At 35.8% G+C, this 19,923-nt stretch overlaps 1 protein-coding gene across 1 annotated transcript; it reads left to right on the top strand.

Moving 5' to 3' along the window:
• The first annotated feature begins 6,743 nt into the window (after positions 1-6,743).
• LOC136831063 (uncharacterized) lies at positions 6,744-8,875 on the top strand. Its single transcript, XM_067091009.1, has 5 exons — positions 6,744-6,888; positions 7,175-7,376; positions 7,654-7,883; positions 8,051-8,242; positions 8,514-8,875. The coding sequence occupies exons 1-5, from the start codon at positions 6,744-6,746 to the stop codon at positions 8,873-8,875; spliced, it is 1,131 nt and encodes a 376-aa protein (XP_066947110.1).
• The last annotated feature ends 11,048 nt before the right edge of the window (positions 8,876-19,923 follow it).

Below are 19,923 nucleotides of genomic sequence, written 5' to 3'. Positions count from 1 at the left end.
TCGCGTTTCTGATTATGCAAGCATTCCGTTCATTGTGGTGTCATAAATTCATTTGTGTAAGGTTACTTGGTAGGTTATGTCGAAAAATGTTTATTTTGCTCAGAACTGTTGCTGCAAATTACAACTTGAACGAATATTGTAAAGCTTACTACTGCATTTAAGTATCAATGATTTCAGAACTGTAGAATATGATTGAAACTTATAGGAGGTCAAGCAAAAAACAAACACAATAAGAGTGAAGCTCCTCCCCCTTTCTAAAGTTGCCAGATGTCGCATTATTGACCAATATATGTCTGAAGATTTTTAAAAACTGTATCCTAACTTTCCTTGCCGAGTGTACGTAAATGACTTACTCGATTTCTTAAGCATTCTGGTTGATTATTTATTTTCTTGACTCTTTCGGCGTACATTGACATTTCACAGTTTTGGCTGGTAACTGGTGTCGTCTCGATTTTGTTTCAGTTTTCTCTCTTAACCATTTTGGTTTCATTCCTTCTCTTGAGGACAAATTCCTTTCTTCAGGGACAGCAACATGATGTCTGTATCTACAGTAGACCAGGCCCCGGAAAAATACAAGGAGGTGGGAAGGAAAAGAAATCCTTGGGGAGCTGAAGAGCAGCGTGGGAAAACGAATGAAATTCCAAAGTCTGGGAGTAGTTAGAAAAAATTTCGCAATTTAAAACAGGTTCTTTTTAAAGAATTGAAAATATATCAGCTGATTCTTTCAGATACATTTCTGTCAATGAATTTGCGGTAGAGCGTGGAGAACCTCAGGGTGCTAGCGGCCAAGTGATGTCACTGAAGGTGGGCCATAAAACCTTCATGTCGCAAGACAAGAAGAGTTTTGTGGGGAGAAAAGTTTGGAAATGAAATGAAGAAACGTTTTATCAATCTCTCAATTCCAATATGGCAGGATGCCAGTGTGAAATTGAATACAGACAATGCCAGGTCTCCAAGAAGTCGAAAAAGAAAATAAAGTTGTTCAGTAATTCTAATTCATTAACCGTAATCTTGTAATTTCAGTGGGAGTAGTTTAATTATCATTAGGAAAAATAACACTTAGGACTAAGAGTGCTTCGCTGTGTTAATGGTTCAACTTGTGCCCTGGATACACGGAAGGTGAATGTAAATGACCTTACCGGATAAGCGGAGGAAACTAAAGCATAAGAAGGGGATGGCGGCGCCTATTACGAACAATGAACTAATCAGATGAGAATGGAATAAAAGAAAAGCAATGCGGGCTCCCTTCGATAAGAACTGCAGAAGGCGCAACTTCATTTTCTTGCTCATATTGCTATCTTCCTAGTTTACTGTCTGAAGTAAAATTAAAAAATATTAGTAGAGATTGGAATTTAGCATTTCAAAAAGTATTATCAGTTCCGTAGAATTCAAAAAGGAAAATTGGTTTTGAATACTCAGATTACTCCCAATTCCGCGACATTTTTGTCGGTGACATTTTACGTGTCCTGTAATAATATCCTGTCCGTCCAGTTTAAATACCTTTCCGTAGGCTCATTAGTGGAGCAGCTCATTCACGAGACAGCAGTACTCAAATGGTTGCTTCAAACATTTATGCCGTTTTATAAACTTTCATGAAATCATAAGTTATTATTCAGTTCAACAAACAGAAAAAAAAAAAGAGCGGGAGGTGGAACAACAGAATGACGGCAAAAAGACTAAAAATTGATGTGACAGGTGATAATTGACATTTTGCATTACTTGGGATAGTCATCGCTATTAGATTCCCTTTGGCAATTATTTTCCTCCCAGAAAGAGCATCATTTTAGTTCTAATTAATACACGATTAGGAGAGGTTATGGTTATGTACAAACAATATGGATTTTGTTTAAGACCAAAGCAAAGTATGTGTAGAAAAGAATGTCACTCAAGCAAAGCGAAATTTGTCTATAAACAACTAGGAGTTTTTCTAATAAGTTAGTACTTATATGGAGGACAGCTAGATTGTTCAGAACCATACAAAGTCTGCTTAAACAAAAGGAGGTTTCTCTAAATGCAATGCGGAGTTCGTCTGAAAAAATTAGATGATTATCTAGACTCTAATTACAAATGAAAAGCAAGTATGTTCAGAAGGCAATATAGGTCGTGGTTTAATTCGACAAAAAGTTCAGTCTCAAAATGAATTAATATAAGTTGCAACGAAAGGTTGTAAGAATTTCTACAGACCTCGTTGCCTCTGATGCTAAAATGTATTTACAAAAAATTTTGAATGTAAACGTGAATGTTTTTATTTATTTTGATTTGGTGCACTGGTATGTTTTTTCAGCTTGACTTAGAACAAATAAGTGTGAATTATTTTTAGAGAAATGATCAATACAGAATTTACTCTCTCGTTTTAGGAACATCAAGAAACTATTATCATTATCATAACTGCTGTAGCTGTTGTTTGTATCCAACTTAGAAGCTGCAATAGACAAGTATAACATTCAAGCTGGAATTAGGAGGCAGAGTTTACCACTAACACCAGCACCTGACGCTTCCATAGTGGAAAACCTTCATAAAGTTTGATAAGAGAGAGAGAGAGAGAGAGAGAGAGAGAGAGAGAGAGAGAGAGAGAGAGAGAGAGAGAGAGAGAGAAAGAAGGGGGATGTGGTGGGGCAAACTAATCTCTGCTCTGGATGTGGAAATTGGTTGGGGCTTCTCCTATTATGCCTCCGTTATGCTGAGAGAGGGACAGGGACTAACTTGAGCAATGAGGCGGAAGAGAAGAGAGATGGAGGAGCAATGAGAATAATCTTGATAAAACATAGATAGAAAAAGATAAGATGGATGTTTCAGTATTTCTTTTTGTGTGTGTATGTATATACACACACATATATATATATATATATATATATATATATATATATATATATATATATATATATATATATATATATATATACATATATATATTTATAAATATACACACACACACACACACACACATATATATATATATATATATATATATATATATATATATATATATATATATATATATATATATATATATATATATATATATATACACATATATATATATATATATATATATATATATATATTTATAGATAAATATATATATATAAAGTACTGTATATATATATATATATATATATATATATATATATATATATATGTATATGTGTGTGTGTGTGTGTGTGTGTGTGTGTTACAGTAAGACTGTGAGACCAGGGATTTCATGAAATCCCTGAAATTTTCAGGGGAATTTTGAAATCACCCAATTCACTTTGGGACATTTGATCCCCGAGAGGCTAGTACTAAACACGGCGAAACAGTGTAGATGAATCACCCTTTCGCTGTGTTTAGTGGTAGCCCTCGGGGATCAAATGTCCCTAAGTGAATTGGTGATTTCACGAATTTCCTGAAAATTTCAGGGATTTCATGAAATCCTTGGCCCCACAGTCTTACTGCAAAACACACACACACACACACACACACACACACACACACACATATATATATATATATATATATATATATATATATATATATATATATATATATATATATATATATATATATATATATATATATATATATATATATATATATATATATATATTTTATATATATATATATATATATATATATATATATACTATATATACATATATATATATACATATATATATATATATATATATATATATATATATATATATATATATATATATATATATATATATATACATATATATAAGGAATAGGTAGACCAGTATTTGAGGAAACATTCTTTATTGCGACTAGTTTCGAGGTTCTAACACACCCCATCATCAGGCATCTAAAATAACAAATAAATACAATGAAAGAAAAAAAAAACACTCATTACAATGAAATAAAATTAAACATCAGAACTAACTACCAAGAATTAAAATTGAACAGTACAGTTTAACCTATAAAAGCAAGAGTCAAGAGAGGAATACAAGGCAAATACAAAGATAGTTACAGAAGATAGACACAGAATTAAAAACAAAGCAACTCAACTGACCGTTCATTATTACAGAGTGATGGTTTTTCTTTGATGGAATATAATGTTTCAATTGTGGTTAGTTCCACATCACTAGAACGACTGGCTAATATAGAAAAAGAATCTATACTCAGAGGATGGTCATGCTGATGGCAGTGCTCACGAATGGCACTAAATGCTTGTTTGTCAAGTGGCCTGTTTGTTCTAATTGATCGGCCTAGGTGTTCAAAGGCACGGACCCGAAACTGGCGCTTTGATTTACCGATATAAGTTGCATTACAGCAACTACATGTATACTTATAGACTACAGATGACTGTAGGTCTTTGGGCACCGTGTCTTTGAACTTGAAAAACTTTTGTATTACATTTTTAGGCCTGAATATGACACTGAGACTAACTTGAGGGTAAAATTCCAACAGTAATTTAGATAAACTGTTTCTCAAGGAAAACTGCTTTTACCCATGTAGGGCAAGGAAAAATAAATTGTATTTTTTTACTGTCACTTTTGGGAGACGTGGATTCATTAGTTTTGGAGTTGTTTGCCAATGTATGTGTCAATAAATTTAGCACTGAATCCATTATGAAAAAGAATATCTTTGATACAAGAAAATTCAAAATGTAAGCTAAAATAATTGGAACAAATCTGGAATGCCCTAGTCACTAAAGTTTTCACTAAGTTCCTCTTAAAATTAAGAGGTATAAAAGATGAAAATTTGGTTGAGAGTCCGGTGAAAGTTGGTTTTCAATACACCTCTGTATGAAACTCACCATCTTTGCGGCTTACGAGAACATCCAGAAAGGCCAGCTTTCCATCAGTCTCTATTTCTGACGTAAATGTGATATTTTCATGCTTGAGTTTAAATACTCTAGAAACAAAGGAATGTGCGTGGGAGATCTGAAAATTAAAAAGTGTCATCTACATAGCGTCTATATAGAAGTGGTTTGAAAGATACCGGACATTCGTTCAACCACCTAACCTCATGATAAGCAAGAAAGGCATTAGCTAACGTTGGACCCAGTGGATTTCCCATGGCAACCCCATCCTTCTGCTTATAAACCTTTTCATTGAAGATGAAAAAGCAATCGGTTGCTGCTAGAGATAAAAGTTTATGAAGTTGAGGTTTTGTAAAATATAGAATTTTATCAGAATCACTGTATAAATTATTAATGCAAATGTCAATGGTTTCAACTAAAGGTATATTCGTGAACAGTGACTTTACATCAAAGCTTGCCATAACACAATTATCGAAACTTTTACTCCCTATCTCTTTAACAAAAGTAAACGTATCTTTAACCGTATACTCATTAATGGACATTTTTCCAGATTTTTTATTTTATTTATTTATTTATTTTTTTTTATGCTGCAACCCACATCGAGCAACGTGTATTATACAAGTTACCTGTCTACTCCGTCTTACTAAAAGTAAAGTTAGTGTTTCCTCTGAAAGCTACAAAGGCACTTCACTTCTTTTCTTTGGTGAGTCACACCGTGAGGGGAAATCTTGAGCACAGACATACTGCACATTCCCTACATGTCTACAAGTTGAGACTCGAGAGTGAGGCTACTAATAATTAATTCAAGTCTTCAACATTCCCAGGTAGACCGTAGAATCGTAGATCCTGCATATGATTCCACCAAATTCGTGATCCATCGCTTACCAGGCAGGAATAGGCCTAATTTTTGGTCATTGATTTAACTTACACAGTATAGATGTCGGAGGGTAGCTGATAGATCACAACATCGACATAATTTTTCTTGCTAATATTAGTGCATGTAACTTGATATAGGCCTAGCTGCCTGCCTAAGGTATTATGGTGACAGAAAATGATTACTCGTATGATATACTGATAAGCGATAGTAAGATTTAGCGATGATAGTTTTTAGCTCATTTTAACTGATCCCGTACAATATTATTGAGCAGATTCTCACCAAATTATATTTGAGGATAGTAGCTAAGCTTTATTTCAGAAAAGCTTTTACTAATGTTAGCATAAAATTGATTTTTCTAATAAAAATTCAAAAAAATTAAACCCACTTGCAAGCGTGTGTTTGTTTTTTTAAGTGGGCTTTTTTTGGGGTAATTGCCAGCCCTGATACACACACACACACACACTATACTTTATATATATATATATATATATATATATATATATATATATATATATATATATATATATATATATATATATATATATATATATAATAATATATATGTGTGTGTGTGTGTGTACATTGAAATGTGTGTGATTATATATATATATATATATATATATATATATATATATATATATATATATATATATATATATATATATATATAAAATACGTGTTATTGCTTTTAGTCAAAGTGACTCAATATTTAGCTTGTATTAACATTTTTATTTCAGCATGTCTAAGCGGCCATCTGGAGCTCAGTATGGCAAGCGTAAAGCTGAACGAGAAAAAGAAGAAGCCAAACGACAAGGATCATTTCTGAAGTATCTGCTGGGAGACTGATGAACTGGGTCATGAATCTCATGATGCAATCGAAAGTTATGCAAAATCAGAGAAAAAGACAGACAAGGAAGTAGAGATGAAATGTAAAGACAGCATCACTAGGTCTGTGAGAGAAAAACAGAGACAGCAGTGGGGGTAGATAATGTATACATCGTGTCTACACACCAGATTGCGGAGACAGCAGCAGAGATAGCACAGGTAGAACCTAATGACAGGACCGATACGCAAGATGAACCAGAGACAGCTAACAGTAAGATGATAGAAGCTGGAAACAGCACCAGTACACAAGAAAAATCAGAGACTGAGGTAAACGTTCAGGAAACTGCAGACAAAGATAAGTCTGAAAATGAAGGCACAGTGACCAAGGATGAAGAAAGTAACACACCAATGAAGCACTCTGGTAGGCCTACACTGACTGATATAGACTACAGTGATCCAGCAACATGGAGTAGCCATGATGATCAGTTAAGGCAGCAACTAGTGCAACATGGACCCATGCAGATATTGGATATCAGGTTTCCAAGAGATAAAAACCTGAGAAAGTTTTCGAGCTTCCATTATCAAAGACATTTACCCAATGGAGAAGTTATGCACCGAAAGTGGCTACAATATTCAGTGTCAACTGATTCTGTAATGTGCTTCTGTTGCAAGTTGTTTGGCATGAAACGCATTTCTTCACTTTCTAGTATTGGATTACGAGACTGGAAAAACTTGTCATCATTACTGTCATCACATGAAAAAATTACCTGATCATTTGGACAATGTGGGCAAGTGGAAAGAGCTTGAGCAGCGTTTGAAGAAACACAAAACAATAGATGATGAAACCCAGCGTGCAAGAGAAAGAGTTGAAATTATTGGCAACAAATCTTGGAACGACTTATTGCCTTAGTAAGGGTACTTGGTGTGCAGAATCTCTCTTTTCGAGGAACAAATCAAAAATTGTACAGTTCAGGAAATGGAAATTTTTTAGTTTGTAGAACTAATGGTATTGTTTGATCCAGCTATGAGTGAACATCTGCGGAAGATAAGGAATGAAGAAACACATGTACATTATCTAGGGAAAAAACATTCAGAATGAATTGATAGACATATTAGCAAATGCTATTAAGGAAGAAATTCTGAGAAATGCACGTGCTGCAAAATATTTTTCAATAATTTTGGACAGCACACCTGATGTGAGTCATGTGGAGCAAGTGACAGTCATAATCAGGTTTGTTCAAGTTGATGAAGATAATGCTGTGATAGCTGTGAGAGAACATTCCTTGGGTTATGTGCCACTACAAGAAACCACTGGTGCATGCATGGCTGAAACTATTCTGGAAGACTTCAAGAAAATGGATCTGTGCATTGACAACTTGCGAGGTCAAGGTTATGATAATGGCAGCAATATGAAAGGCAAGCACAATGGTGTACAGAAGAAAATCCTTCAAAGAAATCCCAGGGCGCTGTTCATGCAATGCTCAGCTCACACATTAAATCTTGTGGTGAATGATGCAGCAAGTTGCTGCTTAGAAGCAACTAATTTTTTCGGCCAGATACAAAGCTCTATGTATTCTTCTCAGCCTCAACTCATCGTTGGGATGTACTGAAACGTCATGTACAAAGCTTAACAGTAAAACCTCTGAGTGAAACACGATGGGAGAGTCGGATAGATGCACTAAAACCCATCCGTTACCAAATTGGTGACATATATGATGCTCTTACTGAAATGGCAACAGACTCTACTCTCCTTGGATCATCTGGAAATTCCACACGTGCAGAAGCTAAAGCTCTTGCAAATGGCATTGCAACATTCAAATTTTTGGTTTCATTGATCGTTTGGAATGACATTCTTTTTGAAATAAACATTACCAGCAAGCAACTACAAGCAAAAGAAAATGATATTTCATCAGCATTAAAACAACTGGAACGCACTAGAATGTTTCTAGAAGAGAGAAGAAGTGATACAGAGTTTGAAAAGGTACTAGTTGATGCTACTGAATTGGCTAATGATTTGGAGATAGACAGACCCATTTTTTGTTGCAGATTCCGTTCGTCTTGGGAAAAAGAAAAGGCAGTTTGACTATGAAGGAGAAGACACACCAGTGCAGAATGCAAAAGTGAACTTTAAAGTTAACTTCTATTTTGCTATACTCGATGTTGCCATCAATTCTGTACTGGAACGTTTTCAGCAACTGCAGCAGATGAAGTCTGTTTTTGGTTTCCTGTATGATGTGAAATCACTTAATGGGATAACAAACACACAACTTATGGAACATTGCACCAAGCTGGAAAAAGCACTACGAGATGGAGAAAGCAAGGACATAGACGCCACTGACTTGTGTCATGAACTTCAGGCAGTTGCACGCCGCCTTCAGCCTGACACTGTCATTCCCTGGATGTTTTAAAGTTCATTTGTGAACAAGGCCTGGTTCACAGTGTACCCAACACATTTGTTGCCTTGCGCATTCTGCTAACTTTGCCTGTTACTGTGGCGAGCGGTGAGAGGAGCTTCTCAAAATTAAAATTAATTAAGACGTATTTGCGGTCTACAATGACAGAAGAAAGACTTGTAGGTCTAGCTATGGTCTCTATTGAGAACGAGATCGCACAGAAAGTTGATCTTAAGAATCTAGTGGCTGATTTTGCCAAGAAAAAGGCATTGGAAAGCACATTTTTAGTTATCTGTAGTTGTAGCCAACAATCTAGAAAGACTCAGTGCTCACTAAAATTGAATTTCTCATTTCTGCAATTGACAGATATTGATAAATTTTAGTATAAAGTTACAATTACATTATAATTGAAAGTTGTAATTGTAAACAGTTCCTAATAATATAAAATTTAAACAATTGTTTCTGAGTTATCTTCATGTTTACTTCAGAATTATTAATTATTCTCACTACTTTGATTTCTAGTCTTTTTGTTAATAATTCAGTTCGTAGTTATGAAGAGAATATCACATTCTCTTCAATAACTGAGATTAATATTATACGTTTTCTACGTACATAGCTTTCAGTTCCTTTCAGTACATTGAATTCTAGTCTTTTTTCTTTAATAGTTTAGTTAGGGGATTTTAGTTACTTAAGATTTGTTCTATTAATGAATGAAAAAATGTTGTAGAGGCCATGTTTTTTTTTTTCCCTTTTTCAGCTAAGGATACTCTCAAATGGAAGGAAAATGAGTCAGATTTTCTTCACCACTTACATTTTCTTATCCCTGATTGAAGTTTTAAAGAAATAACTCAAAACATTCATTTTCATATGTTTATAATTGATTGTTATATACTCAGTCATAATTTCACTATCAGATGCACATTTCCTTATTAAATAAAAATTTTTAAATAGATTATAAGCAAAAATCATTGTTTTGCTCTATTTAATGCCATTTTCAATATAATGTTATGAATACATTAATTGTCTAATATATCTTTATAGGCATCAAAATTGACCTTGCAATGGTTACATATTAAAAAATAATGATGGAATTGTTGTAAATTTCAACCTAGATTTAATATATATATGTATATATATATATATATATATATATATATATATATATATATATATATATATGTGTGTGTGTGTGTGTTTGTGTGTGCGCATAATGCATTTCAACTTAATATTTGGTAGCTGGATTTACAATTAAACTATCCCGAAATGCCACCCAATGGGGAGCTACTGACTACTGCTCACCCCAGATCTCTAGCTGGTGGACCTGGGGCGCAAATTAAAATATTAGCCTAGGGCGCAGGAAACCCTAGAGCCGCCCCTGCCTGGTCTGTAACCTGTTGTATAAAGATCTGAATAAACACCATCATCAATGGAATTTTCTGATTTCAGTTTTCTCAAGAATCTGTTAATCTTATCCTCCTTGTTCAAAATGGTTAGGAGAACATCATCTCGAACTCTTTCAAACTTGGTATGGTCATTCAAAACCTCATTTACTTTAGAAATATAATCGGTCTTATTAAGAACAACAACACCGTTACCCTTGTCTGGTTTGGTAATGACTATGGACTTGTCTTTTGCTAAGTGCCTTATTGTGTCATACTCTTCTCTGGATATATTATGTATAAAACTGTCTTTTTTACAATATAAAGAAGAAAATGCCAAATGTTTCAGAGAATTCTTGAAAAAACCAAAACCTTTATCATGTTTGTCATAGAAATCAAATTTCAAAATATTTTTGAAAAACATTTCAAAAGTACAAAAGTGATCGATAAAATCAGGTCTACCGTAAGACAAAACAAACTTCATTCCTTTACTTAACACTTTCTTTTCAATATCAGAGAAGACTTTACTGGAGTAATTAATAACACTTTATCATGCGGGACACCATCATTAGTCACAAAGCCTAATTTACGTAATTTATTTTGTTGTGTAAAGCTCACTCGAGATATGGTAGCACTATTCTTACGCTCAATGAGACTCCGAAGGTGGTTAAAGTCAATCCAAGACACTACATTCCGTAGTTGAGTAGTCAGGTCGTTCATTCTCGATGACATATATATATATATATATATATATATATATATATATATATATATATATATATATATATATATATATATATATATATATTACAAGGATCAGATTCAACACTTTTTTGAAAGTGTACATAGCGTGATCTAGCGATCTTACTTCAGGAAAAAGACGTGAAAAGATTCGACCCATGATAACACTCCATTTTTTCTTTTTTTCTCTCTCTCTCTCTCTCTCTCTCTCTCTCTCTCTCTCTCTCTCTCTCTCTCTCTCTCTCTCTCTCTCGTGTATGGACTCTCTCTCTCATCATTTACCAAAGCTCACCCACCTAACCTCACTCATTCTCTCAAAGCAATTAAATGTACTATTTAAAGAAACACAATCGTTTCTACAAAAATAGGTTTATTATTCAAATAACCCAACAAGAAATGAATAAAACAAAGCAAAGATTAAAATGCATAATAAATGAATTATCGAGTCAGATAACTAAACTCTAAACTGCAAAACACTTCTGATTAAAGAAGTCTCATTATGGCTAATAGCCTGGAAATCCCCAAAATCACACATCCTCACAAATCGATAACTAAAAGTCATGTCCAAAAAAACAGTTTACCACATAAAGAGATTGACATTGCAAATGACTTGCATGTCCTTTTTCTCAAACTCCCAAGTCCACAGACATCTGTCGAAAGAATTAAACATGATAGAAAACTCCCAAAAATATATGAAATGCAAAACACAATAATGGAAAGTGTAAAATGCATAGCCAAGACATAGCAAATGTAACATAACAAAATAATAATATAAAAGAGGTATGAATATTCATATTAAATCTCCCACACCAGTTCAAAAGTTCATAATGATCAGAAAGTCATGGTAAAAATCACAAGTTCAATTTTCTCCCATAAAAACAGAGATTTGAGACTCTACCTTATCTGCCGATTTTCAAAGCCTGGACCCACTCCAAATCTATGACTGGACAACTGCAGTTCTATCACGTTAATGAACGATCAAACTCACTTTTAGGGCAGATTTTGGTATAATCTAGATCAAAGTAACGCACGTACTCACGAATATACATAACGCTTGGAAGATCACCTGACCCCCAATATTGCTGAGCTTCTTGCGCAGAGAGCTGAGGAATCAAACTATTTGCTGAATACAAAGATTTTACATTAAGTCTCTCGCCCTAGTTCCATCTTGCTCCAAAAATTCTTTCATCACACCTTAAAGCATTGAAGCTATGAAATGCATATATGTGTCCTTTAAATAGAGCTCGGCCACCCCATAAGAGCGTCTCGCTCTCCTTAACGGCAAACTAAAACAAAAGCATATGTATAAAACATAACAGATAGGGCTATGCTCAATTAGCAATGTCTACTGCACTGCAGCTTTAAGGACTGCTCTCATGACGCACTTCCAAAGTCACTGGGGTTGTGTTCTTAGAGCCTTTACATGTAATCTTACAAACACGAATAAGCTTTACTACCTCCACAACAATAATTATCAGTAAAATAGCTATTAAGACAATTAAAATTGTCGGCATAATATATTCCTGATACTGGAACATCACGGAATCGTCGATGTCTTCCAACGGTGGAACCGTCATTGGCACCTTGGTTGTAGGTACCGCCACTACCAAATGCTCGTTATGCGTATGACGCATAATTATCTTCTCGGAACTGTTGAATACAGCACGGCTAAGTACGAGAAAGTCCGTAGACATCACACGGCATGCACCATCAAACAGCTTGGATCCTTGAAGAACGAATGACGTCGAATTGTTGTTCTGGCACATCATTGTAACTGCATACTCCTTGCAAAACACGGCAGGAAGCGTTCTGGTGGACACAATGTGGTATTCTCGCTGGAACTGTCTAAAGTCACATTCTGTCGGAGTCTGTCCATGAACTAATGATAATTCACAACCACCACAGATACAACTCGCAACTGGAAAATACTACTGTCACACACACACTTCTCTCTAACTAAAGTAAAACTTGTCTTACAATCAACTCCCGAACCTTGATATTGATCTCCCAAAATGAACATGGTCTCTAATCCATCCCATGTCACTACTGAGTCTCCCAAAAGCACTCGAAAAAGGTCTAATAACAAAAAGGTTTCATGTTACTGAACCAAACAAAACTACTTATGCAAAAATCAAACACTCTTAATGTGAACTAATTCCAAGTGTGTATCTCAGAATAATCACAGTCAGCTCACTACTAAGGATACAACAACTCTACAGAACTCACTCATAAAAAAAATTCTATCCAACAGAAAAAAAAATACTCGAGAATCCTATCCAAACACTAGAAGGTATCATATCTCGTAAAAGACATGAAAATTCTACTCCGGTTAGCAAATATTTCGCAACACCTAACTAACTCTCAACAAAATAGCAATTGACGTAATAGCAATCGCTCCCATGATCTTAACAACTCACAATACAGCTCCCTTCATTTTAAAAAAAAGAAACTGAAAAAAAAAATCCAAATACTCAAATACGATCTCCCAACCCGAAAAAAAGATCAGACTTGTTCGGTCCGATATACTAAGTACCTCCCAAAAAAAAATAATCCTAAACAACACACATATTGCGTCAGATGACAAAACTCATCATAACACAATAACACCATAACACACTAACACACTAACACACGGGTCAAATCTCGTATGAAATTAGCCCATGTCTCAATTCCTAAAATAATTCGAAAACAAATGATTAAGAACTTCAACATCTAGAATGAACAAGAGACAAAAAAAAATAAATAAATATCATATATATACAAATATCAACCCATCTATCCCTCTAACTATATACAAACGTTCCACTACATAACTATATACAAATGTTCCATTACATCCCAACTTTCTTTAACTTTGAAATATGAGTTAATTTCGTCACACCAGTATTTACATCTTTAACTACAAATCTATTCCCTCTTTTGATCTCTACAATCTCAAAAGGTCCGTGGAACTTCGGACTTAATTTATAATTCAGATCATTCCGAACATTCACTTTAACAAACACTCTATCACCCATCGAAAAAGCTACTCCCCTCGATTTCGCGTTACTTTTCTCTACCATTGCACGCGAACTAAGTTCAAGTTCTTTACTGATACGTGCAAATCTTTCTCTCGCTGTATTTATCAACGAAGTGACCGTAACATCACCCTGAACTCGCTCTGGTAACAAATCAAAAGGTCCTTTCAACTTGTACCCATATAAAGCTTCTGCTGGAGATATCTTAATTGTGTCATTCATCATAGTATTGATACTATATCGCACTTCATCCAACGATCTGTCCCAATGTGTATCGGAACCACCCACCGTCATGCGCAAAGCTTCGATTACTTTCCGATTCGCCCTCTCACATAACCCATTCGCTTCAGGTCTATACGGGATTATAGATACTTTCTTTATTCCCAGTAAATTAGCAAGACCGTCTAAAGTCTTATTAATAAACTCCCTACCATTGTCTGTGATCAGACATTCAGGAACACCATATCGACAAATTATCCCTTAAAGAACGCTATAGCAACTTCCTCAGCTGATTTGTACTTCAGTGGGAAAATCTCGACAAAGCGAGTCAACTCATCAACAACTACTAATAAATGTCTATAACCATAAGCGGACTCTGAGAAGTTACCCAGAATATCCATATGCACTCTCTGAAACGGCCTATGTGGTATGGGATATGAACCCAAACAACACGACACTGTTGTCGCTGGCTTATTCGCATTGCAAATAGCGCACTTCTTCACAAAGGCTTCTACTGCGGAAAACATATTTTTCCAAAAGAACTTTGACCTGACGTTTTCATACGTCTTGTCTACACCCAAATGAGGAGAACCAAATTTACAATGTACAATGTCTAGAACTTGTGGTACTAGACTCTCTGGCACGATGATTTGTGTAATCTCACCCATGCTTCGAGTACTTTCGCAAGTTATACTTAACTTTCCTCACCAACAAATTATTCTCCAACTCTAGACCAGAAAAAGGCAACTTATACCCTTTCTTCGGTGAAACTCCCCTAAGAAATGCCTTAGCATCTGACAACAATTTATCTTCATCTTGCTTTTGTTCGAGCAAGCCTATGTCCCAAGTGACATTTTCACCCGTAATATAACACACGGCATTACTCTCACTATCACGAACAACAATCTCTCCCGAGACTGCCGACTCACTATTTCTCCCCGAAGTATGCACTGTAGAAACGTGTATGTCCTCTACATGCGATCTCTCAGAACTACTAATATCAGAGACATTAGACACCAAATATTTACTCTCTTCTCCCACACAGGATTCGGTGTGTATTTCCTCATCCTCAACCGGAAAATGTCTGCTCAATGCATCTGCAACTACATTATGCTTACCTTCAATGTATTTGAGGTTTGCATCAAAATCTCTCAATGTTAGGAACCAACGTGCTCTCTTGGGCGACAAATTTGGCTTATTAAAAGCTCTAACAACGGTTGATGATCTGTAAAAATCTCAACTTTATTTCCCAACAACAACATCTTAAAATGAACAAGGCTAGAGACGACTGCGAAAGCCTCCTTGTCCACAACTGACATCAGCCTTTCGTTACTACCACGCGTTTTGAACTTTCTGCTATAAAAGCAATTGGGTGTAATTTCCCCTCAAATTTCTGCATCAAACACGCACCTATACCTTCTGACTCGCGTCAGTCACTAAGGTGAACGGTTGACTAAAATCTGAAACTTCAAAACTGGTGGGTTCACCAAAGCGTTCTTAAGCTTCTCAAAAGCTAATTGTTGACTATCACCCCAAACAAACTTAACGTCTTCTCGTAACAAATCTGTCAATGGAGACGCTATTGTAGAAAAATTCCGCACAAAACGGCGAAACCCGACATACCTAGGAACGAACGAATCTGTTTCCTGGTTTTGGGAACTGGAAAATTCACAATGGCTTTAACTTTCTCATCATTCACTCTAACTCCTCTTTAGAGATAACATGTCCTAGATAGACAATTTTTTCTTCAGAAACTCACATTTGGCCAATTTGACCTTTAATCCAGCGAACCGTAATCGCTTGAGGACTTCTTTTAACACCTTTAGATGTTCTTCAATTGTATCTGTGCATATGAGAATGTCATCCATGTACACAAACACCGACTTTCCTAACAAGCCATGAAGTACTGTGTTAACTAGTCTAGTAAATGTTATTGGGGACCCTTGTAATCCAAAAGGCATCCTATTAAACTCGTAATGTCCCTTTGGTACCGAAAATGCTGTATATTTACGGCTACTCTCGCAAAGGGGAACCTGTAAAAACCCTTGCATAAGATCTATAGATGAATATATATTCTTGCCACCGATCTCAACAAACAAATCAGGCAAACAAGCTACAGGATATCTATCTGGGCATGTTTTTCATTCAATTTACGAAAATCTACACAAACTCTGATACTACCGTCTTTCTTAGGAACTGCAAGCAAAGGAAAATTAAACGGAGAATTGGACGGTCTGATAATGCCTTCCGACTCCCACCTCTGAACTTCTTTTTCTACTTCTTCTCTGATCTTAAAAGGAATTCGATATTCTGGAATATATATGGGATTTGTACCTTTTTCTAGGCAGATTGAATGTTCTAAAACATCTGTAACTCCTAATTTATCTCCCTTCAAAGCAATGATATCTAGATATTCTTTCAACACTTTCTCTACTTTATCTGAATACTCAGGATAATCAACTTTAGCCAAATGTTCATGCAGAACCTGACTTCGGAACTGTTGTTCCTCGTTAGGAAACATATTCCCGTCTCCACAAAAACTCACTAATTTATGCTCTTCATTAAACTCTTCAAAATCAATTACATAAGTACCCTTGAGATATTTTTTCACTGAGTCTTGATAGCCAACCAATTCTACTGAAGTCACGCCTGCGACTGAAACTTCATTCACTGACACCGTACTCACAACGTCTTTGAATTTCTCGGTTCCCTCAACAACGCACACTTGAGAAGGAAACTTTTTCTCTTTCAGCGACACTTTAACTAATGTAGGAACTCATGGTTGCAATTCAATATCTTCCAACAAAAATCCTTTGAAAGATCTTTGCGGAATATCTTCACTCTCTAATGAGTGTGTTACACATGTCTCAGACTGTGTCTTAGGTTTCTCACAAGTTTTTTTCCTGTGTATATATGGAACAAAACAACCTGACTCACCTATTGTAATCCCCTGAACTCCCGTAAGAATGTTGATGTTATGTCGCATGCAAGAAGGGTGTCCTAGCAAAACCATTTCACCTAAGGCTAATCCTTCTATGACCAAAAATGATTCTACTATTGTCTTTCCGCCGATACAAAGCGTAAGAAATGACGAACCTAAAATATTCAGTTTCCTCGCTTGTACATCACACACTGTCTCACTAGAAGGGACTAATTTACACTCTGGAAACTTCGAGTGAAAAAGGTCAGCATTTACTAAGTTAACTGAGCTACCAGAATCAATGAAAATAGAAATTTCACTGCCATTAGAGAATCCACGTACAATCGGCCTAGGTTCTAGTGACTCTAAGACCTGATTACTCATTATCCTGTGTCCGTTTTCGAACTTATCTTGTGAAAATTCTGCTGTTCCTTTGTGTATCTAGAACTTGCATCATGTGGAATTCTCCTGTCATATCTAGAAAAACCTCCCCGTGACTTCCCTGAATAATCTCTACTCTTTGTGGCTGGGCAAAATCTCCATCCATGATCTGAAGATTTGCAAACTGAACAATATCTCACTCTGCAATTTGATTTACTATGTCCTAGTTTATCACAATTAAAACAACGTATCGTTGTGACTGATCTCTCTGGAATTTTCTTCGATTCTACTCGTGCAGATGTCTTCGCTGTTGCATCATTTCCCGAATGCGAGGGACTATCATTATTCTGTGGTTTGGAAACCGCAGCCGACATTTTTGCACCTCCCTGTACAAAACTACTGTCTAGCATCGGGCATTTTGATAGATTTTTATTAATCTGTGCAAACAAAAGGATTCGTCTGTATCCTGATCAATTCTCTTATCAAAACTATCTACAATTACATCTGGGACCGACGTTAAAAAAAGGCAAGCAAAGTGTAACAATCTTTCAAAATTATCTAAGGAGATATTATTTCCAGTTACCCATGGAGAGCCTGTTATAGATTTCTTTAACTCACCTACTGCATCAAATAAATTCGCACTGTATGTGACTAGTGAATCATTGCCTTTCTTTATTTTGAGAAACTCTCGCAAATTCGAACTGCACACTCACGTTGAACTCCGCCATAAGTAGCTCGTAGAAATTTCTGCAGTTCATTCCAAGTTTTACACCTTCTGAACCCGAAACTGCGTGCTCGTTTCCCAATATCTCCTTTATCTAAATCCAGAAATGATTTGGCCTCTGTTAAAGCTTCAGCGCCATTCGTCATTTTCTTGGAATTCAGATAATTGTTCACTGACTCAATGAAAGTTTCTATATTTTGGGTTGGCTTTCCGTCAACTAACCCTTTAAAATTAGTAATTCCTGCGCTAACGTTCGTCACTTTATGCACCACAACTGATTGGGATGTGCTTGCTGCATCGTCCGGCATTTTGTGAGTGATCACACGCCCTGAGCGTAACAACATAAAAAGAAACCAAAAAGAACACTAGAGAAAGGTAAAAGTTACCCCCTCTAAAAGAAGAATAGAAAACGGAGTTCTGCGCAACTTACGAGAATGGGGTACTTACCAATTTGAACAGAAAACGGAGCACTGAACACTCGTGACTCGCTAACCTGTGACGTCACCCTCTTGAAGACGGAGCAGAGGAAAACACCAGCGTGATTTTTGTTGAATCACCACTTTGCGTAATTAACTCACAATCGCCACTATTCACACTTATTTGGGTATTTTGTTAACCCCAAAATTGCTCTAGAGATCATCCAGATCTATTTCACAACTCCCCACTCCCAGTACTCGAATAGAAACGGAAAAAAAAAAAGATTCCCCGTATTAGCACGTAATCATCCGTGTATACCTAATCAGACCCATTCAGTCATTCAACACTGACTCGTCGCCTTAGGTGAGGTCGCCTATGCCTTGGGCATCAACGTTACCAATTAGTCTATTAGTAATCTCCTCTTTCGCCACCATTAAAGACATTAAAATCACCACCATTTAAAATTCGCTGCCACCATTAAAATCATGAGGCACCGCTGCCACCATTAAAATCTGTTACTAGGAACAGATTCAACACTTTTTGAAAGTGTACGTAGCATGATCTAACGATCTTACTTCAGGAAAAAGGCGTATGAAAAGATTCGACCCATGATAACACTCATTTTTTCTTCCCTCTCTCTCTCTCTCTCTCTCTCTCTCTCTCTCTCTCTCTCTCTCTCTCTCTCTCTCTCTCTCTCTCTCTCTCACCGTGTATGGACTCTCTCTCTCATCATTTACCAAAGTTCACCCACCCTAACCTCACTCATTCTCTCAAAGCAATTAAATGGACTATTTAAAGAAACACAATCGTTTCTACAAAAATAGGTTTATTATTCAAATAACCCAACAAGAAATGAATAAAACAAAGCAAAGATTAAAATGCATAATAAATGAATTATCGAGTCAGATAACTAAACTCTAAACTGCAAAGCACTTCTGATTAAAGAAGTTTCATTATGGCTAATAGCCTGAAATCCCCAAAATCACACATACTCACAAATCGATAACTAAAAGTCATGTCCAAAAAAACAGTCTACCACATAATGTTATTGACATTGCAAATGACTTCCATGTCCTTTTTCCCAAACTCCCAAGTCCACAGACATCTGTCGAAAGAATTAAACATGATAGAAAACTCCCAAAAATATATGAAATGCAAAACACAATAATGGAAAGTGTAAAATGCATAGCCAAGATATGGCAAACGTAACATAACAAAATAATAATATAAAAGAGGTATGAATATTCATATTAAATCTCCCACAC

Source organism: Macrobrachium rosenbergii, chromosome 48, assembly GCF_040412425.1.
Source record: "Macrobrachium rosenbergii isolate ZJJX-2024 chromosome 48, ASM4041242v1, whole genome shotgun sequence".
NCBI classification, from domain to species: domain Eukaryota; kingdom Metazoa; phylum Arthropoda; class Malacostraca; order Decapoda; family Palaemonidae; genus Macrobrachium; species Macrobrachium rosenbergii.
The sequence above is the reverse complement of the archived record's forward strand: the minus strand, read 5'-3'. Positions and strand labels throughout refer to the sequence as shown.

Bases quoted from the DNA above. Each gene is read 5' to 3' on its own strand.
- LOC136831063 (XM_067091009.1), top strand. From the start codon at position 6,744: ATGATAGAAGCTGGAAACAGCACCAGTACACAAGAAAAATCAGAGACT. The intron at 7,377-7,653 runs GTAAGGGTACTT...AATTTTGGACAG, and splicing joins TGGAACGACTTATTGCCTTA to CACACCTGATGTGAGTCATG. The intron at 8,243-8,513 runs GTGCAGAAGCTA...TTTTTGTTGCAG, and splicing joins ATCATCTGGAAATTCCACAC to ATTCCGTTCGTCTTGGGAAA.